Below are 25,093 nucleotides of genomic sequence, written 5' to 3' on the forward strand. Positions count from 1 at the left end.
TCTACGTCACCGCTCAAGCGTCAGGGTTGTATGAGCAAAGTAAAATAAATAAAAACTTAATTTTAAAAAGCATTTATTGTATTTACGATTAGAAAACTTTAATCTAGTGGAGTTTGTATAATCGTACCATCTCTAAAGTACCTATTAATAAACTTCAGTGTTGCGATAATTCGAAATTAAACAAACAGTTTTAAAAGGTAGGTAGTGTCGGAAAATAGACACGGTGAAGTAAAGTTAATGTTTTTATTAGCTAAAATATTTTTTTTGCTATAGTTTTTTGTCATAAGTATTTCAAAATAATTTATTATTTAAAAAGTGTAGTTTTTCTACAAATATCAATTTACAATATAATATATGTAAATCACTACAGTTAATTATTATTCCTAAATATTACAATTTTTCATTAAAGAAGAATAACAGTGCTGTTCAGCTGTTGGAACAATAAACCTTGATTGCGACTATGATCGACCGAGCGTGTATAGATACGCGTGTGCAAACAGGCGCGTGGCGGCCCGGACTGATTTGCAACTTGAAGTTGTCGCGCGCTGTAGGTAATTATCTCGGCCGGCATAGGCGAGTGACGGAGGCCTGCCATTACTTACGAAGATATTAAGTAATAAACATAGGCCGTTTTTGCCGCTAAAAGTCAACGTACGCAGGGCCGCGTGACGTCACTATATCCGAATCGAGCGCAGCCGGCGTACTATTGGGATGGAAAATATTTTTTTCCAGCTAAACTATCAGTTTTAGAAAAAAACTTTTAATAACATTTATTCATCAAAATAAAGTAACCAGTAATTTTTAAAAATAAAAATTGTGAAAAATAAGTATCGCTATGTCCAAAGACCACATTTTCATAGGATTCGATGGAATGCGGAGACGCGGTTGGGGTGAGTGTAACTTTATGATTGTTTGTATTGAACATAATAATACATAATATGAGTGCTAATAACCAGTTTCTGGCCTAGGGGGGGGCTGGGGGGGGGGGATAAGTAATACCCAGCTTTTAGCCTGGGGGAGGGGCAAGCCTTACCCAGCTTCTGGCCTTGGTGGGAGGAGGGGAGAGGCAAGTCATACCCAGTTTCTGGCCTGGGGGGGGGGGGGGTTAAGTCATACCCAGCTTCTGGCCGAGGGGGAGTCATACCTAGCTTATGCTTATGGACTGGGGGGAGGGGCTACCCAGCTTTTGGCCTGAGGGGAGGGGGGGATCAAGTCATAACCAGTTTCTGGTTCTGACCTGGGGGGGGGTAAGTTATACCCAGCTTATGCTTATGAGCTGGGGGGAGGGGCTAGCCTTACCCAGCTTCTAGCCTGGGGGAGGGGGGGGGGTCAAGTCATACCCAGTTTCTGGCCTGGGAGGGGGGGTAAATCATACCCAACTTGTGGCCGAGGGGGAAGTCATGCCCAGTTTATGACCTGGGGAGAGGAGGGGGGCGGGGGAGTCATACCCAGCTTCTAGGCTAAGATTAAATAATTTCCAGGAGGGAGAGCAGCTGTCCTTTCCTGCAGCAGCTGGCTCATGGGAACGGCGAACAGATAGGTAGGTACGTAGGTTAAACTCAGAAAAACTAAATAACAGGTAGGTATTGCGTGTACATCGAAATGATCTTCATAGCAATGTCTTGTAGCCTAGGCAGAGTGTACCTGCCTCAGCTATACCTTATTGTTAGAAGTAAATAAATTAATACTTATACATTTTTATATTTTACTTGGAAGAAGATATGACTCTAACAACACTTATGAACACTTTATTTGAATAAATCGCCAAATATACCACCGCGGAGACCCCAATCGCGTCTCTGCGTTCCATTGAATCGTATGAGCGTATGGATTTTTTGCGATATTTTTCACAATTTCTATTTTTTAAAATTACCTATCGATAGCTCACTTTATTCTGATGAATAAATGTCATTACAAGTTTTTCTCTAAAACTGATAGTTTGGCTAGAAAAAAATATTTTCTATCCACGCAGTACGCCGGCAGCGTTCGGATCGGATATAGTGACGTCATCGTCCCCGCGCCGGGCGGTCAGTGAACTTTTTTAGTAATTTGGCCATAACTTCGTCAATTTTTGTCGTAGAACAAAAATTTTTGGACTGTGTATTAAGGATTTCTTAGCCCTATAAATCTGCATTCACAGCTAAAAATCGAAATGATCCTCATTTACCTTCGCTAGTGCTGCCATCTGTCGACTCAGTGGGGAAGCTGAACGGCTTGCGGTCGTCCATGTTGCAGGCAGCCGTCACCGTCTCGTAAATCTCGTTCATGAGACGATTGAGCTGAAACAATCAAATTAATTAATTAAATTAAGTAATAAATACTCCCACAATAAAGTACAGCACAATAAACACATATTTATATGACTGCGCCAGACAGTCTGCCAACAATGAGAGATGGCGGGAGATCGTGCGGAGAGTTGTATCCGCCTCTACAACCGATGTGAACAACGCCTCAACGTGACCACGACCGCTCTGCCAAGAGCGTAACGAATAGAAACACAGTATTTCGATTAATACCTAAGTTTTAGAACCTCGATCCACTTACTTGAGGAGAGCGCATATGCACAACTCTATACTGCACCTCTTCATCGAAAGAATTTGCCATAGTAAAACTTATATGACACTTTTCACTGATTAAAAACAGCCATTTTGAACAGATCTTAACAGAACTCGAAAAACGTTTGAACCATGGAAAAGAACTGAACGCTATATTTATTGATTATGGACAAAAAACTACAATTTACATGCTCTAGACGGCAGATCAAGCTTGACTGCTTGACTGCAACAGCCGCTTTTGTGAGTACATAATTAAAGCCATACAAATAATAAGCTAAATACGAATAACAATCAAATTAAATATCAATTTCAAGTGTCAATGCAGTTCCAAACTACGGCTACTTTGTTCGGCGTGTTTAAATGTAAATATAAATAAATAATTAGAGAATAAACAAGATATAGATAAGATGAACAAAGAAGTAGACCTACATATTAACTAATAGTAGAGGGCTAGGATATGAATAGATCTTACTAATTGAAATTATAACTTATCAGTTATTTTAGTCTTCATTGCCTCCTGCAATGAAGGCTAAACACGACCCTCTCTAATTTACCAGAGGCAAATTGAGGATATACCAAATACAAACACAATTTTAATAAAGTATTACAATTATCGATGTGGAATAGAGAGATAATAGATATAAACTGAAAATAGATCTTCTTAAAGTTATAAGTCGACGAAAACCTTAGATAATTAAATTCTTCTATGGCGAAAACAGTCCAAAGATAAGGATTGTTGATTCGAAATTCGAGGAACACTAATTCGAACTGAGTCGACGTATATTTTGGTTAGTTGGAGGGAGGGTTTACCTAGTAGAGTACACCTCCATAACATCTAGAAAGCATACATATAAATTTTAAGTCCCTTACTTCAAAAACAGAGTACTTTCAAACGTTTTACCCCCTTGGGAGTTGAATTTTGCAAAATCCCTACGTTCTAAAAGGAACCCCCATGCAAAATTTGAGACTCCTAGCATTTGTAGTTTCTTAGATTTCGTGGATAAGTGAGTGAGTCAGTTAGTCAATGATCTTTCGCTTTATTAATATAGAAGATATTAACGGGGGATATTACGCAAACAAAGCCAGCGGCTCTACTAGTTTTGCTATCAACAAAGCAAGCAAAACCTTCCACTGACCCTCCGATATATTTTTACGAGCGTCCTCTAACACAAATACACTGTTTTTGACCTAAATATGCGACTTAATTGAATTACTAAGAGATAAATAGTTTTAGTGATCAATATAGAGTTTAGAATTAGCCCGCGGTTTCGCTCGCTTTTACCAAACAACGGGACAACTCCCACCTCTCTTAAATACCACAAAATTCCTGTACAGCCAGGATCCACAGCTTGACCGCCAATGAAACCCAACTAGTGAAGGCTGAGACGCAGGTCGCTACCAATCGATCAACATGGAAATCATTGGGGGAGGCCTATGTTCAGCAGTGGACGTCCTGTGGCTGAAATGATGATGAAGGCTGGGTAGTCCCTGAGGACATCCTACTATATTGGAACCCGACACGGATTTACTTATACACGTCCCAAATATATCTTGCCCTACCACCACTTCGGGACAACATATGGGCTGCTGCTGAGAAGAAGTGGCGGAAGAAACTCAGTCATCTTTGTCAGCCCTTTATTAAATTCCCTTTCTTACAAAGCTTTTGGAGACTTGCCAAACTTAAGTGGCAGTGGGCGGGGCACATAGCTCGTAGAGCTGATGGCTGTTGTGGCAGAAAAGTTCTCGAGTGACGAACACTGACCGGAAGACGTACTGTGCAGTAGAAAGGCTTTCCACTAGAATACTAGATGGACCGATGATCTGAAGGTTGTATGAAACACCTGGATGCGGGCAGCGCAGGACCGGTCATTGTGGATATCCTTGGGAAAGCATTTGAAGCAGCAGTGGAAGTTTTGGGTTACAAAGGTAAGGATTAATGAACCAACCATTTACTTCAACAAACGCACAGACTATTTTACTTCGACATCAGTACAGATGACCCTCTGTGATGTCAAAGAGGCAGGGTGGGGTTGTGATAACGTTTTTATTATTTTCTTATCAGTTTTTATCGCTGACGTAAATATGACAATGTGCGTTAAAAATTCGCCTATATGGCAAGATTTAATAAAATAGTAGGTTGTAAAAAAATCGCGAATGTTCTGGGTCAGCTAGTATAGATCATTTCATCCACGAAGACGCGCCCCACCATTTTTCAGTTTATGTTTGAGTGTTATCGGTACACGCTAAATTATCCATGAGTGCACACGTACACTACAATAATGACGCTCGGATTGCCCGGATCAAACTCCTCGCACCCCGCGCTTCCCTAGATCAAAAATTGGTGGGGCGCGTCTTCGTGGATGAAACGATTAAGCCAAATGACGTCCATTTCTGGACAAATCCTTGAGGGTACTCAAGGATTTCAACAAGGCGCTTTCTGCGACCTTCACCAGATCTTCCTATTGGGAGGTCTACCCACACTACGTCTTCTGGCCCATGTTCACTACTCGAGAACGTTTCTGCGCTAACTTTTAGAACCAAGAATCAACTTTTCTTAAATTCCAGCACATATTTCAACTGCGTTAGAGGGCAAAGTAAAAAAATAAAGGTAAGCAGGAAGAATACTGGCCGCTACCAACCGGTCAATTTGAAAATCACTGGGGGAGGCCTATGTTCAGCAGTGGACGTCCTGTGGCTGAAATGATGAGATACTATAGTTCGTACTTTGAACTATTACGTAGTTTTTACCTACATTTGAGAGTTAATCTTTCAGTTATAGTTGAACGACCTTACGCAACAGTTATCAATCAAAATTAACATTAAGATTGCATAATGTAATGTAATAATTAAAAACTAGCTACATCCCACGTCTCCACTCGAGTCATTTTGTTGACAACAGTGACTGAGTTTCTTGAGCTGCTTCTTCTTAGCACTGGCCCATTCATTGTCTCGAAGCAGTGGTAGGGTTAAAGTAATATGACATTCTAGGATGACATCATCAGGTCATTTAGTCTCCAGTGCAGGAGCACGATTTTCTTTTTTTTTATCCACAACGAGGAAGCTCTTGGCATGTATCTCACCTGATGGTAAGTGACGATCAGGACGAAGGTGGAGTCGAACTTCACCCGGAATCCTCAACTACGGAGGAACTTGCTATTTACCAGAACTCTCTCTATTTACCAGACAAATAGATTTGTCCTACACTCCCCACGCTGGCCAGACGGGTTGGGGAGGCCTGATGCTCGCATGTTTGTCCCTTAGTCGCCTCTTACGACATCCACGGGAAGAGTGGGAGCATAGTGGTCCTATTATATTCTACCAAAACCTGAACACAGCCAATTTAAACTTGACCTTCACTGGTTGGGATTTAATTGGCGGTCAAGCTGTAGATCCTGGCTACACAGGAGTTGCAGCGGTGGGAACGAGAGGTGTCTTGAGAGGTATCTTAGCCATAGGACGTCCACTGCTGAACATAGGCCTCCCCCAATGCTTTCCATATTGCCCGGTTGGTAGCGGCCTGCGTCCAGCGCCTTCCTGCTACCTTTATGATGTCGGTCCACCTTGTGGGTGGACGTCCCACGCTGCGTTCTCCGGTACGCGGCCTCCACTCCAGAACCTTGCTGTCCCATCGGCCGTCAGTTCTGCGTACTATGTGCCCTGCCCATTGCCACTTGACTTGACCGTCAAGCAAAACATATTTATAAGATGCACAAGAGAAACCACAGTATGAAACTAGCGAATAAAAATCTCTTTATAAATAATCGCGACCATAGCAACGGTGATAAGATAACAACATAAACAGTGTGGTGTTATTATTTTTAAAATGCCACGGGGGTATACAAACAGGTCATTCTGTAGCTTTGGCAGCCCCCTACGCCCTAGAGTCTAGGGCTGTCTAGGGCCTAGACAATGTGACATTGACGGTTATTGGTTAGGGCTCTCGCGGAAGACCAGTTTCTTGACATGCCCTTACGAGCATGACAGGATAAATGCTGAACGAGAGCCTATTGACACAGTAGCCCACTATTTTCTTTATTCGTTTTGTGTTGTTATTAATAACTAGCTTTCTGCCCGCGGCTTCGCCCGCGTGGAATTTTGTCTGTCACAGAAAAACTTTATCGCGCGCGTCCCTGTTTCAAAAACCGGGATAAAAACTATCCTATGTCCATTCCCGGGACTCAAACTATGTCCCTGCCAAATTTCATCGAAATCGGTTGCGAGGTTTAAGCGGGAAAGCGTAACAGACAGATAGACAGACAGAGTTACTTTCGCATTTATAATATTATAGTTGGGATTTGTGCTTACTGTGTTCAATTAATAATTTGTGCTTACTGTGTTCAATCAAGTATATTTCTTTCTTCTTTATTTCTTATTATTTCGAAATTGCTTCATAAAGCGAAGAAACTAAAAGAAACACTGGACAATGTGACATTGACAGTTTTAAATTCGAAATAACTTCAAGAAACGAAGAAACTAAAAGAAACCCTCTGGACAATGTGACATTGACAGATAATTCGAAATCGTTTCGCTTCAAGCCAAGTAACTTGTAATTAAAAGCGGGGGAGCGAATTGATTTCGGAATTACAACTGTCTTTACGTTTATAACTTAGTCTAAGCACTCGTAAGACTATAATAAGATAATAATAATTTAATTATTATGCAATGATTCCTTTGTATGTCGTAAAAGGTGACTAAGGGAGAAATATACGAGCATATCCTTTATTTATTTATCCTGTATCCATCTTCTGTACCACATTTAAAGCAAATAAATAATGATTCTGATTCCTATGCCTCCCCAACCCGTCTGGCCAGCGTGGGGAGTGTAGGACAAATCCTCTTGACTCTGGTAAATTTGGAGAGGGTTGTGCTCCTGCAGTGGAGACTTAATGACCTGATGGTGATGCCTCATCATCAGCTTATAGCAGTCCACTGCAGGATAAAGGCATCCCCCAATATAAGGGCCATTTTGCCCTGTCTTCGGTTTGAATACGGTTTCTGCCCGCGATCGACCTTTTGCAAGTCAATATTTATGGTCTATTCCACTTTGGATGGATAAGATCAGCTAGATGATCAGTGTACTTCTTATCCAGCGGTTCCCAAACTTATTTAGTCTACTGCCCACTTTGAGAACAAATTATTTTTTAGCGCCCCCCATTTTTGTAGTCAAGAGTCGAGCTCAGTCGGTGTCTAAGAGTCCTCCTAGTAGATGACGCCTCCCAAGCCTCTACACAACGTCCCGATTTTTTTTTCTGGGTCTCTTACCGCCCCCCTTTAAGCCTGCAGCGCGACTGTTCTTATCCATGGGTGATCAAAGTACACCAAAGTGTCCCTTAGAGTTCACTTTGATCACCTGGGTGATCAAATCCAGGTGATCAAAGTGGAATAGACCTATTTAACTAGAAGGCATAGAGTAACACACCAAGCTTACAGAGTCACGATTATGCAATAAAAATACTATAATGTTATAAACATACGATAATAGTCCAGTATAAACTAAATTACTAGATGATTCAACAAAATCCAGACAAAGGGTTAATTTCGACTGACTCTACTTCAGGACTTTAGCTACAATAAACTAGACGGTTAATTTTTCTTTCATCCTTGCTAAAGCGATGTTAAATAGTAATTATAAAAGCAAGTTATTCTGCCTTTGTTTATTTTGATTATAACAGGAAAATCAACTCACAAGAAATAATAAGTCATCATTACTCATGCACGCAAAAACTAATGAACGGATATTGATGAGACTTGACAATTTTACACCTTATAAGTAACAATCGTGCGGTCCACACAGCTTATGACCGCAGTCTGTGGAGGAACACTATCTGTGGTCGCGATCCTCATCAGTGAGGGACCGAGGAAGAAAAAGAAGAAGTAAGAATGACTTCGTACGTTCGTTTCAGCCAATTGACGTCCACAGATGGGACAAAGGCCTCCTCCAAGGAGTTCCACCACGACCGGGGTCCTGCGCTGCCCGCATCCAGGTTCTAAGAATAACTTACAAGACTATAAATTATTAAGGATGGACGTGGACAAACCTAGTCATCATCATCATCAGGTCATTCAGTCTCCACTGCAGGAGCACGACCCTCTCTAATTTACCAGAGGCAAATGGAGGATTTGTCCTACACTCCCCACGCTGGCCAGGCGGGTTAGGGAGGCAAAACAATAATATTAGTATTTCTTTTTATTTTCTTGTCTTGTGATGAATTTATCTATGTAGTAAATACATAAGTTATTCAAAAATTCACCTGAGCTTTCCATATTGGATGGTTACACACAACACTGCACAATCCAGCAATCCAATTTTTGAGTCACAAAAAAAATGCGCGTCTAAAAATAAATATTCACAACACAATAGCGTGCGCGTGCGTCGCAACTGAATGTTCTAATTCGTATGGGCATTACGTTTAGTATTCGAACTTGTGGTATCATTTGAGAGTTGATTAAGGGGCGAACGCGGTTATGCGTTAGTGAGACAGTTTTATTAAGGTTTTTTTGAACCAAAAAGTAAGTAAAAAGTATTTTTTATTTATTTTTTCTTTCTTTTCGTTCAAATAAAAATTTTGAGATAGTTTGAGAAGTTAATTTTTTTCTGAAGTCCTCGTGCAAAGTAATTTACAACTACAACGAAAACTACTCGTTGTAATATTGTACCTATTACAATTACATGAACGTTTAGCTTGATATGCCGACTTTATTGAACCGCATAAAGATAAGTAAATAACAAAAAATAGAGACAGTAAAAATATTTGTTACTCGTGCGTGAGTCGTGACGAAATGTTCTCCGATTCTATAAAAACCACAGTTAAAAATATTTGTTTTTACAGAAAAAAAGCCAGAAAACCACCAATTAACTTTTAACTAGCTCAGCTAAGCCTATGAAAAAAAGTGATTGTTTTATTAAATAATTGCGGAGCAAAAAATTGTCTACACAAACATTTGTTTAAACTTTCAACAGTAAACGAAGAGTTTCTTATTGACATTATACGCACGATATAAATATTAATGATGTATTAATAAATAAAGTTATGATATAATTTTTCTGTGCAAATAATCGCAATAAGATCTAGGTAATTGATAATGAATTACATTTATTTGAATACGGCATTCAGTATTCAAATAAATGTAATTCATTAAGAAAGTAATAAATAAATACAACTGAACGAATATTGATAATATAGAAAGAATTGGATGACCGACTGTTAATCAGTATGATGAACATACATGGAAGTGCGCACACTACACCATTTTGGACACGGCCGATTCCTCATACAACTTGAAAGCCGATCCAACTATCGACCAACAAAAAGTCTGCAGTGTGCGGGTAGTCTAAAAAAGGCATTATTTCTTGCCTCACTACGTCGTAAAGTCATCCAAACATTCTCAGAGCATGCAGGTCAGTACAATTCAACAAATGACGTGTAAGATAACGATTTTGTATACAGGTAGTGTTGTAATAAGTCAATGTCGATAGACTGTCGATAAAAGTCTGTCATTGGCGTAAGAATAAGCATAGATAAGGATTACATAAATATTACGGTACGTTACAAAGCAACTTTTAGCGGTGTTATTTGTTGATAAAATTTATGTTAATTCAAAGTCCAAATCATAGAAAAAAAGATAAGAGAGATAATTTAAATTGCTAGCAGCGATTAATAAGACTATCATAGCAGTATTTCCTAAAATACAATATTAAATAGTAAACACTTGCCGGTTTAGTCAACTTAGCTCAATCTACAGTGGACAAGAAATTATCAGTAATAATGATATAAATAATTAATATTGATCCTTCCTTCGGCAATGACATTCTAAATCTCTATGTACACATACGAGTATAAATAGCTTTATCGCATTATAACCGTCATTCCTTAATTCCAATATCATTACTACTTATCCGAGTGCTTAGTCGACTGCATAAAAATGACAGTATGAAATGTATGACAGATTGCACAGCGTCCCTAGCGGATACTTTCAAGAACTAAAATCTTCATAGATTTTTTGACGCACCCGCTAGCGATGACGTTTAATATAAACATGGCTCTAAGCACACTGGTCTACTTTTGGGCAGCCACGAGCAAAACACGTCGGTGCTTAGAGTCAGAATCTTTATCGATATCGACATGATCCCTTTTCCCATCACTACTCGCACCAATTAGCCACAAAAGCACCGCTGGATCAGACGCGCCGACGCCGATAATGTCTTGGGGGCTGACATAATTATATTTCGTGTACAGTCAGTGTCAAACCAGAGTAAATACAAATGAGTAGGTCATCTTCATATAAACGCACCGATCGCGGTTTGTATGTGAGCGTGCCAATACGTATGCGGCGCGCACGCACACACTGACAAAATTTAGCGTGGATTAGCGGGGAGTTGCGCCGAGCGCGGTTTGTATGTGAGCGCGCCAAGCCGCCAATACGTATGCGGCGCGCACGCACACACTGACAAAATTTAGCGTGGATTAGCGGGGAGTTGCGCCGAGCGCGGTTTGTATGTGAGCGCGCCAAGCCGCCAATACGTATGCGGCGCGCACGCACACACTGACAAAATTTAGCGTGGATTAGCGGGGAGTTGCGCCGAATTTTGTCAGTGTGTGCGTGCGTGCCGCACACGTATTGGCGCGCTCACATACAAACCGCGCTCGGTGCGTTTCTATGAAGATGACCTACTCATTTGTATTTACTCTGGTCAAACTCTCAAGTAGTTCGCGACACACAAAGTAGCCAAAAAATTAGCAACACGTCTTTGTTACAATTGGAATAAGGTTGTGTTATCAACTTTTTGGCCACTTTGGGTGTCACGAATTTGAGGCTGACTGTACAGTCTATCTACTACACAATTTTGTTTCAAATTAGTACTTATTCCTAACTACATAAGATATAGTGTTTAGTATACCTGACTGATAAAAGAAGTATAATGAGTGCAAAGGAATGTTTTGATGCGTGGAAGTTTATTTTTAGACTAGATTGCGTAATTGAGAGTAATGTAACTAATGTATCGTTTCGCCAAATGACGTCCACTGCTGGACAAAGGCCTCCCTCAAGGATTTCCATGCGACCGGTCCTACGCTGCCCGCATCCAGGTAAGGTATACTTCCCGCGACCTTCACCAGATCGTCGATCCACCTAGTGGGGGGCCTGCTCACACTACGACTTCAATTCAAATCGTTTCATCCACGAAGACGCGCCCCACTAATATTTGGTCGAGGGAAGCGTGGGGTGCGGGGAGTTTGATCCGAGCAATCCGATCGTCATTGTTTTAGTGTGCGTGTGCCACTCATAGATAATTTAGCGTGCACCGATAACACACAAACATTAGCAGAAGAATGGTGCGACGCGTCTTCCTGGATAAAACGATCTGAACCGGGTGAAGCTCGCTTCCACCTTCGGCCTGATCATCACTTACCATCAGGTGAGATACAGGCCAAGAGCTTCCTCGTTGTGGATAAAAAAAATCTATAGCAATTCTGTGGGCTATGCTATACCTGGCTGCGGGCGGCGCAGGACCTTATGGAAATCGTTGGGAAAGGGATTTGTCCAGCTGTGGACATCATTTGGCTGAAACATACGAAGAGACCATGACAAGCCACTGCATTGTCTTTAATAGCATAGCAACATACTATCATCGAGTTAATGATAGCTGCATATCACTTCCCCTGCCTGACTCATTGCTGACTAGGCGCCATAAAGGACACACAACAAACAATCAGTTGGATCCTGTAGGTAAACAAAAATATTGCCTCTGATTTTAAAAGCATATTTTTAACTGAATTCAACAAAAAGAGGTTCTAAATTCGTCTTCAGGGTACATAAACCATCCCAGGTGGGCTCGTGAAAAATATAACATGAATCAGTTCGGTCGTGCCATATGCTTTGACTAAGGCAAGGGCTTTCCAAAATTTTGTTAACTGTGAGTGACGCCCTGGGAATCCCTGGTTGTAGAGTTAACAGCTTGGCTCTACATGAGATCTGATATTTTTTATGTAATAAGTGAGAGGTAATTTAATGCACTCTTATCAATTTTTATCACTATCTTCACTTCAGAACCTTGCTGCCCCATCGGCCGTCAGTTCTGCGTACTATGTGCCCTGCCCATTGCCACCTCAGCTTGCTAATCCGTCGGGATATTGCAGCGACTTTAGTTCGTTTACGGATCTGCTCATTTCATTCTTAATATCCTTTTTTCATACGAATTTTGTTTCCAATGTAATCGATAACTTTCTTTTTAGAAGTATGCTAAAGCAGTTCTTGTAAAGCCCTAGTGTGGTCTTATCTGTATCATGAGTCACCGTTTAGGGCCATGACGTCACAAGGCGTGCCTAATGGAATTGGAGCTATTTCTGTCCTACAGTCAACATCACATCAGACTTATATTTTTATTCCAAAATCGACCCTATTTACAATTGCATAAGATTGTTTACCTTGACATGCCTGTGACGACAGCTATAATGTTTTGTTTTTGCGCAAAACACTTTTTTCGTGGAAGAACTCTGCCAATATTAAGTGATCACTATTTTTGTTAATGATGTGAAAAACGGTCATTGTTTTATTCTCAACCGCAATCTTTTTTGTGATTTGCGTGACTGCAAATAGTTAACTATACCTAAAGCAATGACATGTTTTAACACGCTTTTATTAGGTCGTCTTGTATGTAACTAACTATGTAATGGAATCTAAGAATCTGAATTACACGCATTCCTAATTCTTGTATCATCATTAAACTTGGCAAATATTATGTAGATTAGATGACAATACAATATCATGGTACCATCGAGCTGGTCTAATGATGGGACTGAAAGGTTTTTTTTTATCCACAACGAGGAAGCTCTTGGCCTGTATCTCACCTGATGGTAAGTGACGATCAGGCCGAAGGTGGAAGCGAGCTTCACCCGGAATCCTCAACCACGGAGGAACTGGCTATCTTACCTCTAAATGCCGGAACACAATAATGCTGTTAACATTGTTGTTATGGCGACAGACTTAGGTAAGATGGTGGTAGCTAGCCAGGCGGACTTAGAACAAGCTCTACCACCAACCAAACCGAACAGAAAAATCTGCCCCCACTGGGAATCGAACCCGGGACCTCTGCGTCTGAAGCAGGTGGTCTTACCACTAGACCATAGAGGCGGTTATCCACATTAGGTTTTCTCCACAACGAAGAAGCTCTTTGCCTATTTCCGTGGACCTTTCAAGTTTATTTACATATTTTATTCTTATTTCCACACACAATTTGTCATAATTTTATGTAACACTAGCGGCCGCCCGCGACTTCGTACACGTGGATCCCGTTTTACCCCCTTAGGGGTGAAGTTCCGTAAAATCCTTTCTTAGCGGATGCCTACGTCATAACATCTACCTGCATGCCAAATTTCAGCCCGATCCGTCCAGTGGTTTGGGCTGTTCGTTGATAGATCACCATGTCAGTCAGTCAGTTAGTCATTTAGATAGCTTTTCCAAATAATACACTATACCCTATTTGACCCATCGCAACTCTGTCGTTATCTCCAAAGATACTAATTGCTAATTACTAGCCCCTTTGTTCCCCCACTCTTTGTTTCAAATTCAATGTCCATCAATTAATTAATTATTGAGCTTGATAATGTCAAAGATCTGTCAATCATCGGCAATATGGATGTGTCAGGCTGCTCACAGAGATTTGTCAAAATGTTGTACATTAATGTTTAATCAAGTGTTTTCAGCACCAGTCCATATGCTGTCTTGAGGTCTACCTTTCCAGGGTACATTGGAAAGGTTCTAAGATCTAGGTCTAAGTCAAAGGTCAGGTGAGTTTTTTTTTTCAAAATAAATCAATAATACGATCTTCCTACTAATTATACGTTCCGCAAATATTTTTGTAAAAGTTTTTGCAAAGATATCGCAACGCAATACAATGAATGAGTGAATTAAAGGATTTGCCACACTGAATGCGAATGCAGTCTGCACCATGTATGAAATGTATTGGTTTGTTGACTAATTGGCGGTCTATATTGAATTGATGCGATTTGACCGTACGAGCAAAGAAAGCATACCGCATCGCTAACAGATTGCCTTGCCACCACGACTAGTCTGTTTTCTTGGAATTATTAAAAGCCTGTAAAAGAGCTTTTTAAAAGCCTACTTGCATAAATAAATGAGTTTTATTCGGTAATGGTAGAGATTATGGTCTGCTACCCATTAAGAAACACATTTTGTTTAGCTTACTTACAATGATATCTATTCACCCTGTACATACTCGTATTACGCTTGTGTGTTATGATATCCAATTCTGGATCCTATGCTATTGTTTACAAGGACTACTACATAGAAGGATGTTAATTACAATCCGTGTTAATTAATGATGCATGATATCATTTAGGTACTTACGTGATCAAACTACACAGATTTGTACCAGAGTGACTTACACTGTCCTTATTTTTTCCTCCTGTACATCTTAATTTTTTACAGATTTTTCCTTAATAGTATAAGTCGCAAATGGGTTTGTTCCAGGGGAAAGTTAAACTGTCATTGGACCCGCAACGAAATTAATTAGAAGAACATAGGAAGACTTCGAAGTTAAAGTTCGACTTTCGTCCAGTGCCAAGCGAATGACAGGTGAAAGAAAACCTACCTCCAAGTGACTCCATTCAAATCCAAAAGCAGGCCCAATCCAAAAAAATATATCCACTACACCATCCACCCTCCTTCCACCATCACCATAACCCAAAAAACACCATAAACCACTCACAGTTGTCTCTGATTCAAACGGATTTAAAAATCCCGCAAAATTTCCCTTTTTAAGGCGGTAATTTTTGATTTTGCGCGCGAAAAAGGTTGTTCAGAAAAGTTTGCGCACAACTAGCCTATAACGCATTTGGCACGCTACTGAGCTGCTAAAAGAACCTTGGTGTCTTAAGTTTGGTTTACATGTCGCTAGCTAAATTAGTATTCTATAGCAATTTTGCTAATGCATATAAAAATAAACGGTATTATGTAGTTTGTGTTTCATCCACGAAGACGCGCCACACCAATCTTCCGCGAATGTTTGAGTGTTATCGGTACACGGTAAACTATACATGCATGATAGTACACGCACACTACAATAATGACGCTCGGATTGCTCGGATCAAACTCCCCGCACTCCGCGCTTCCCTCGACTTAAAAATTGGTGGGGGGCGTCTTCGTGCATTAAACGATCTATAATCGTTCGTTTCAATCAAAGGATTTCTACTACTGGATAAGATGAAGCGACGATAGTCGAATAGTAAAGGTGTCGAACTTGTCGACTCGTGATCCGAGGAACGCGGGTTCGATCCCCACCGCCGCTCGACTATTGTGGCACAATCGATCACAAGAGGTTAAAGATGATGACGACTATTTCGCCAAATAACTGTTGATCAATTTTAAAGCAATCAAAAATCTAAATTCGCATTTAATTGAAAACTAATTGAATTTTTAACGCCAGAATGAAGTGATTTTATAACCCAATCGAGCTAACTGCGTACCTCGCTGGAATGCGACTCTCCCTCGCACTTTCCCACGTTCGCTCCGTCCGTACCAGCGGGGTTACTCCGAAAAACGTTATCTGAAGTTTCGAATGTTGCCATCCCTCTCACGCAAAGCGAGATGTCAGCGCGAGCGACGGTAACAAATACACCCGAAACTACGTAAACGGTGTTTCAGAGTAGCCCCTCAGAGCGTCGATGTGACATCACGGCTGCCAGGTGCGCAGTTAACTCGACCGGGTTTTATAAAACTTTGGAATGAATGATTTCTGCTGTCAAATACCAATTTGCAATAATGATGTCACTGTCTTTCGCTAATCATTATTTACTGTTGATAGATTTCACTTTAATTATAATGAAAAGTAAACACGAGTTTAGTAATTAATTAGGACAAAAGGAAATGATCACCCGTCAACACGCAATTGATTTTTGCATAAAATTATAATTTAATTTATAATATCAAATAATTTAAATCATGAAATACTAAGGGTGTGTTCCTGCAGTGGAGACTAAATGACCTGATGATGAAGCAATTAAAATATACCATACAAAAATGTTGAATGGTGAAAAAAAGGCTGACAAAAGTGACTGAGTTTCTTACGCTGCTTCTTCTCAGCACCGAGCCATTTATTGTCCCGGAGCAGTGGTAGGGTTAACCCTTTAAGGTTAAAATTAAAATAAAGTTTTATGAGTTATTTTAAAGGTACGAGCGCCATGTAAGCCCACCGTGTTAATATACCGTGATTCCTTCCACTGTGACTCATAGAACAGATAATGGAGTACTGTTTTGTGTTTTATACAGTCGACTGCCCATCGGACTATTCATTTTTGTTGCAAAAACACACCTATTACAAAGAGCATAAGGTGGCAGTTTTGAACTTAATGTGTTAGAGGAACAATTAACGAAAGAATTCAGATCTAGTTAAGATAGTCATCAACATCAACAGCCCTTTACAGTCCACTGCTGAGCTATGAGCCTCCTCCACTATAGTGCCACGCCATAATCCCCACGCTTGGCAGGCGGGTTGGAGATCTCAGTTTAAAAGATTGATGTTTTACAGAGAGCGCTGCTACCCGTTCTCTGTTTGATGTGTACTCCCTAAGTCGCCTCTTACGACACCCGCGGGAAGAGTAGGGATTGGTGACAAATGTATTCTTCGAAGTACGACGTTGTTATGTGATTGAAACAAAAGCTAATTCGCAACAAAGATGTACAGGAATATTGTACAGTCAGCGTCAAATAGTTCGCGACACCCAAAAGTGGCAAAAAAATTGACAAAAACCTTATTCCAATTGTAACAAAGACGTGTTGCGAACTTTTTGGCCATTTTGGGTTCACAATCTATTTGACGCTGAGTGTACAGTGGACTGTACTTTCCTTCTAGCTTCGTGTTAAAGACAGACTATCGTCAACTGTGCAAATACGAATACTGAAGTTCTTTGGTCACGTCTCTAGAAATGAGAACTCGATGGAGAGACTGGTAGTTCCAGCCAGGTTGAAGGCAAGAGAGCACGCGGTCGATCGCCAACCCGCTGGATAGACGCCATCAAAAAAGCCACTGAGTCCACCATGGTCCAGTGTACTCGCGACGCCTCTAACCGTCAGAAATGGAAGCACATCGCCAGGAGAGCTACCCTCGGAGATGACGTCACCCCACCATGTACCTCGTCAGCGCAACCACGACCGCTCTGACAAGAGTGCCCGACTTAGAAGAGAGATACAGTGGACTGTATGTAGTGAATGAAAATAGCTATTATTACAAACACACAAGATGCTACATACAAGGTGCATCGACGACCACATAAAGGCGCCTTCCAGCAGATTACTTCTAGCAAGAAGGCGAACCTCAATTTCTAACTCCTCCTATGTTCTTCTGATTAATTTCATTGCGGGTCCAATGACAGTTTAACCTCCCCCGGGACAAACTTGACCTTCACTGGTTGGGTTATTGGCGGTCAAGCTGTAGATCCTGGCTACACAGGAGTTGCAGCGGTGGGAACGAGAGGTGGGAATAGTCACGGGACTATTCCCACCTCTCGTTGCTACGGAGCAAGAAGGCGCTGGATGCAGGCCGCTGCCAACCGGGCAATATGGAAATAATTAGGGAGGCCTATGTTCAGCACTAGACGTCCTGTGGCTGAAATGATGATGATGATGAAGAATGAGGCCTATGTTCAGCAGTGGACGTCCTGTGGCTGAAATGATGATGAAGATGCTACATTGTATAGCTTAACGTGCTGTCGCTCGTATATTACACTGTAAAAATACACTGTAAATATTTATAGTAGCTAAGTATTGGTTAAATAAAGATCTTTATAAGAATTGGAGGCACAATGGCTCTATCAAGAGACTAAGTGCGACTTTTGATTGCCCTGCAAAACTAACTAACACTCGTATTCACAAACGATGCTTGCTTAAGTGAAGCAGCAAATCGAACGCACAGCGTTGAATAGAGCTTTGTCATTGGTTCGTGTGTCACCCTGTTCGTCCACGTGCACTGTGAGACCTCATAGTACCTTTAGTGAATACGGGCGTAAATGACCTGATGATGAATATAAAATTATAAATCAAGATTTGGCATAATCGCCTTTTATTAAACGGGACTATTCCCACCTCTCGTTCCCACCACTGCAACTCCTGTGTAGCCAGGATCTACAGCTTGACCGCCAATAACCCAACCAGTGAAGGTCAAGTTTGTCCCGGGGGAAAGTTAAACTGTCATTGGACCCGCAACGAAATTAATCGGAAGAACATAGGAGGAGTTCGAAATTCAAGGTTCGACTAGATACTATAGTAGTGGAGAACTGGAGATTAATGCCCGTATTCACAAACGATGCTTGCTTAAGTGAAGCAGCAAATCGAACGCACAGCGTTGAATAGAGCTCTGTGATTGTTTCGTGTCACCCTGTGCGTCCACGCGCACTGTGAGACCTCATGGTAATGTTTGTGAATACGGGCGTAAATGACCTGATGATTTAGCATATCAGTCGCCTTTTGATACAGTACAGTACATTGTGCAGTGTTTTTCTTTTGCCATGAGTATTTTTATAGGAGAAAGAATTTATGAAGCGATGCTATAGGTCTAACGCTAAACTGAGTCAGCACGGGAGGGTGCTTTTCAACCGACTACAAAAAAGGAGGAGGTTCTCAATTCGACCCGTATTTTTTTTTTTTTTCTATGTTTGTTACGCTATAACTCCGCCAATTATGAACCGATTTGAACAAATCTTTTTTCGGCGTCTTTTTTCCCCCAAGGGTGGAAAATTGGGGATGAACTTTTTTATACGCAATATCTCCGCCGATTATAAACCAATTTGAACGATTATTTTTTTGTTGAATAGGTATTATCAAAAGGGTGGTTTCATGCGAATTTGAAGAAAATATTTCACCCCCACGGGTGGAAAATTAGGGATGAACTTTTTTATACGCAATATCTCCGCCGATTATGAACCAATTTTTTTTGGTCTCAGACTGAGACCAAAAAAAATTGGTGCAGGCAAACTTTACATGTTTCATAATCTTGGCACCGACTCCAGAAGTATCAATCATGGTATACCTACATAAATATTAATAATTCGTCCTAATAAATAAGTAGGTAATTAGTAATTATTTTTCTACGTTTTAGTGTGGGTTTTTTGGAGTCGGTTTTATTTTTTTGTTAAGTCAAATGTCAGCAAGACTTCAAAATATGCTTCAGATTTTAATTCAATTCAGAGGTGGAATTGTGTAAAGCAATCGTTATCATTTGACAGTTCATAACGTACGATTATTCTGTCAAACGCTTTGTTTAACTGACTTTATCGTACGTTATGGACTGTCAAATGATTACGATTGCTTTACACAATTCCACCTCAGATTTGTAATGCGTCAATGCCACCCCTTCCGTGTCGCTCAGATACCTCAGGCACTGACCAGTTATAGATGACCCACGCTGAACTGTCCCACCAAACTCAATGACAGGGGGGCGCTACCATCGTTCATCTATATGGTTTCCAACATGGCAAAAATCGGAACCAGCGATCCGGTATTGACGGTGGCGCCCCACTGTCAATGTCATGCATAGGACAGTTCAGTATTTTGGAACTATATGCTTCAACCACACCAACGCGTGCAGATGATCGCCACCGGCGCGATCATAGGCCAATGACAGGTCGCGAAGACTGTCATAAGTCGCACGACCTGTCATCCTACTAATATTATAAATGCGAATGTTTGGGTAGCTGGATGTTTGTTACTCTTTCACGCAAAAACTACTGAACGGATTTTGTTGAAACTTTACAGTATTATTGTTTGTAACCCAGATTAACATAAATAGGCTATAATTTGTGCCGATCTGTGACACTAAATTTCACGCGGGTGAAGCCGCGGGCAAAAGCTAGTAGTAAATAAAAAAGGTAGCCCTTATGGGGCACTTTACATGTCTCCTTATCTTTTGGACCCTACCTTTGGTCGCGCGGACTGTCATAAGTAGCGCGACCTGTCATTGGCCTATGATCGCGCCGGCGATGGCGATCTGGTTGAAGCTTTAGGCCGTATAAAGAAAGAAGAAAGCTGGAAACTTATAAGCGCTTACCAGCGCTTGTCAGCGCTGGTCCGTTCGTTCACAAAGGAAGCAAGTTGAATGGCATTTTATATGGCAGCGTCCAGCGCTGACCAGCGCGTGTTGAAACTTGTCGGCGCCGTTCAGTGCTTATCGGCGCGCGTTCATATAATTTTCCTGCGCGGGTTACCAGCGCTGTCAAGCGCCAGTAAGCGCTTATAAGTATTCAGCTTTCTTTCTGTATACGGCCTTAAGCTGTAGTAACAATATGACTTACATTCTCTCTGTCGACGTCCAACTGCGTGCAATTCTTCTTTGGTAAACTCAGCACGCTATTTCCGACTTCAGCCCTATTCCTCTGCCTTTTCGCTTCCGTCGCAAATTTCTTCTCCACCAGTCGCTTCGCCGACTTAAATTCCTCAGTCAAATTCTCCGAAGATTTCGACACTTTCTTCGCGAACATTGGTTTAGTCGTCAAAGGAGGTTTTTTGGTTTCAACTTCACTCTTTTTGTATGACAGATTGCCTTCAGGCTTATCTGGGTTGAATTTCCGTATACTAGCAGTAACAGCTTCACTGTCAGAATAAAGCCTACGTAATTCTCCATTATTTTCTGTATCGATGTTGATTTTTCGGATATCAGTCTTTCGACCGGTTTCTGGTTTCGGGTTATCCAGGAAACCGTTTTCGAAGTTCTCTCGCAACTTCTGGAATTCGGATTTTGGACTGGAGGTGGTGAAGTCTGGACTTTCTGCGCGGGATATGTCGCAGGGAATGTCGTAGATCTTTTTGTCCTGGAATAGAGGAAAATATAGGTTAGTATTATTTTTTGAAATAACTACACTAGAAATATCTACACTAGAAAGCACAACGTTGGACATCCACCCACAAGGTGGACCGACGACCTCATAAAGGTAGCAGGAAGGCGCTGGATGCAGGCCGCTATCTACCGGCCATTGTGGAAATCATTGGGTGAGGCCTATGTTCAGCAGTGGATGTCCTATGGCTGAAATGATGATGATATCTACACTAATATTATAAAGAGGAAAGATTTCATTGTTTGTTTGTATTGAATAGGCTCCGAAACAGCTACTAAATTCTACATTATTTCTGATTAACATAGACGGTACGAAGTTCGCCGGGTCAGCTAGAAATGGGTCATTGTTTTTTGATAGGAAAAGTCATGATTTTGGAATTATAAAGAGTCTCAAATGTTCCTGAGTTTCTTAATCAATAGTGATTGTGTTTCTTGCTGCTTCTTCTCAGCACTGGCCCATTTATTGCCCCAAAGCAGTGATAGGATTAAAGTGACACTTGGACGTGTAAAAGAGCTTTTTAAAAGCCTAGTCGCAAAAAATAAATGAGGTTTTACAGTTTCAGATGAGCTCTAAAAATAAGTAAGAAAGTATGTCTTTTAAATGTAATATTTCTGTGACAGAGGAATTTCTATTTCATTATAAGATAATAATTACGATGAATGATGATTGACATTTATTTTTATTGAGACGAATCAACCAAGATTTATTTCAAGTAAATTTAACTCAGTAAAAAATAACACTGAAAATTGTGTTTTCAAGACGTATTAAGTGAAAGTGAAATTTTTAACGCAATGTTATATTATTAAAACTGTCACATTAACAATCAATCAATGTATTAAATAAATAGTACACAATTAGTACGTTTAGAAAATAGCGCGAGTAAGTCCTAAAATTGCGTCCTTTTAGCGGTAAGTGCTGTCACTGTCAAAAAAATGTATGGGAAAACGTCACTTTTGAAGTTTTGTAAACGTGTCCTAGCCGAAAACATGCTATAGCCAGTTTCCATAGCGATCGCTATTTACGCTAACAATGATTTCTAACAAGCACTATTTTCCGCCAAACGCAATGTTATTTACGATGCGGACTGCGTTCACTTTATGCAAAACGCAGACCGCATCTAGTGTGACAAGTCCTTACTAATATTATAAATGCGAAAGTAACTCTGTCTGTCTGTCTGTCTCGCTTTCACGCCTAAACCACTGAACCTATTTTGATGAAAATTGGCATAGAGATAGTTAAGAGTTTTTATCCCGGTTTTTGGAACAGGGACGCGCGCGATAAAGTTTTTCTGTGACAGTCAATACTTCACGCGGGTGAAGCCGAGGGCAGAAAGCTAGTCATTTATATTCATAAGTTAAAAATAAAATTATAATAAAAAAAAACTTTTTTAAAAACAAGCTTTATCCTGAAATGCAGTTGTACTAAAACGAAAAAAATAATTGTATGCTTGGTTCAAAGAATTTCGAAAGCTTGTATCGCGCATGGAATTTATTCCTTTTTTTTCTGTTTGCGCTACAAGCTTTCGAAATTCTTTGAACCAAGCATACAATTATTTTTTTCGTTTTAGTACAACTGCATTTCAGGATAAAGCTTGTTTTTAAAAAAGTTTTTTTTTATTATAATTTTATTTTACACTTTTTAGTTGTATATCAATCTCTGGGTCATTATTTAGCACCAAAGTGCTCGAGAAGTCGAATCCAACGAACCCAAACTCGACAAGATTCCGCCCTTTCGTTTAGGAGTTCCATTGGCCACCTCCTGACTCCATCATCGGGACCCTGGACATCATCTAGCACCCATTCTTTTTTCATTGTACGTCAATGACATCACCAAATATCCGAATACGGATTTAGCCCTCTTTGCAGACGACACTGCACTCTACAAGTCCCGACGTAATCGGAATTACGTCATCTTGGCGCTCCAACGCGCAGTCACACAATTAGGCGAATGGTTCAGGAAGTGGCGTATCGAGGTAAATCCCGGAAAAAGTGCAGCAGTGTACTTTTCTAGGGCTTTGTCTGCGAAACGTCCTCCGATTCGCACTCGTCCCAATGTCCCCACCCATCTCACCTTATTTGACCAAACTATTCCTTGGAAGAGTGAGGCCAAGTACTTAGGTGTCACCCTCGACCAGAGATTATCGTTCGCTCCGCACCTCAGACGCGTCTTGAGCCGTGCGAACCACTACACCCACCGACTCTACCACCTAGTTGGAAGGAAAAGTAAATTGTCACTTAGAAATAAGTTGACAATTTACAAAACCTGCATCCGTCCAGTGTTGACTTACGCCAGTCCGGTGTTTGCTCACACTTTTTGCACAGTCCTTAAGAAATTCCAGACCCCCCAAAACAAATTCTTACGCCGAGCCGCGGATGCCCCGTGGTTCGGCGTACCCGTACTTTGATAAAGCGATCAACCACAAGAACCCTCTTATCGTTAGCGCCGCCGCGTACACACCCCAGAAAGATGTCGCTGCCCAATACCAACGACCTAGGCATGTCCTAGACGACCCGGACGATCCTATTACCGAATTTCTGAACACATACATCACTGCCTTAAGCACGCCAACTACTCCACAACACAGTAGCTCGTTACACCGTACCTACTCGCCGGCGAGTACGAGGCACTGCATTTCATTTCGGACGGTACAAACATGTACCGGGCCGGTTCTCCCCAATCCGTCCCTCGGACACGGCCTGAGCCGAGGTCCGAGCCTACCGTGGCGCCCTCAGGCCGCGTCCGTAGTCCCCCTCGATCGGGCCCACTAGAGTGAGCCCACCGTAGGCTTGACTTTGGTCCAACACCACGGTGGGCAACCCTCTAGTTGGGTTCGCCACTGATCGGGCGCCTTATGCGCTCGATACGGCCCGATCGCGAACGTCGGTATGCGACCGACGCGGACGAGCCTGGGCTACGCTTCGCGAAGTCCAGACTTGGCCTCGTCGGCACACGCACCGACGATCGCCAAACGGCTAGAGTACCTTCTGTACTCGCCACTCTGCCCGGTGAAGCTGGAAAAGCTCTTCAAGCTACCAGCGCGAGTCCCTTCAAAAAAAAAAATCATCTAACACTAAACTGCTTGAAAAGACAAATCCCACGAACCCAAACTCGATAAGTTTCTGCCTTTTCGTTTAGGATTTTCTATGGCCACCTCCCAAATCCATCATCAGGACCCTGGACATCATCTAGCACTAAACTGCTCGATAAGACAAATCCAACGAACCCAAACTCGATGAGTTTCTGCCGTTTCGTTTAGGAGTTCCTATGGCCACCTCCCTAATCCATCATAAGGACCCTGGAGATCATCTAGCACTAAACTGCTCGAAAAGACAAATCCAACGAACCCAAACTCGATGCGATTCCGCCGTTTCGTTTAGGAGTTCCTATGGCCACCTCCTGACTCCATCATCAGGACCCTGGACATCATCTAGCACTAAACTGCTCGAAAAGACAAATCCAACGAACCCAAACTCGATGAGTTTCTGCCGTTTCGTTTAGGAGTTCCTATGGCCACCTCCTGACTCCATCATCAGGACCCTGGACATCATTTAGCACTAAACTGCTCGAAAAGACAAATCCAACGAACCCAAACTCGATGAGTTTCTGCCGTTTCGTTTAGGAGTTCCTATGGCCACCTCCCTAATCCATCATAAGGACCCTGGACATCATCTAGCATTAAACTGCTCGAAAAGACAA

The 25,093-nt window shown here is 41.4% G+C and overlaps 1 protein-coding gene and 1 non-coding gene across 3 annotated transcripts in view; both read right to left on the reverse strand.

The window, feature by feature from the left end:
• LOC135085655 (uncharacterized) overlaps positions 1-25,093 on the reverse strand; it is a 62,670-nt gene that overhangs the window by 11,295 nt on the left and 26,282 nt on the right. Inside the window, exons 2-3 of one of the 2 annotated variants that reach the window (XM_063980422.1) lie at positions 20,858-21,373; positions 2,168-2,279 (exon numbers count right to left, since the gene is read on the reverse strand). In XM_063980422.1, the coding sequence (XP_063836492.1) occupies positions 2,168-2,279; positions 20,858-21,373 (628 nt within the window). The remainder of the gene's footprint in view (positions 1-2,167; positions 2,280-20,857; positions 21,374-25,093) is intronic. The other variant, XM_063980423.1, reaches the window with a different exon arrangement.
• Trnal-cag (transfer RNA leucine (anticodon CAG)) lies at positions 13,614-13,685 on the reverse strand. The gene has a single exon. It is a non-coding gene; the product is annotated as a tRNA-Leu (tRNA).

Source organism: Ostrinia nubilalis, chromosome 29 (assembly GCF_963855985.1).
Source record: "Ostrinia nubilalis chromosome 29, ilOstNubi1.1, whole genome shotgun sequence".
Classification (NCBI taxonomy): Eukaryota; Metazoa; Arthropoda; class Insecta; order Lepidoptera; family Crambidae; genus Ostrinia; species Ostrinia nubilalis.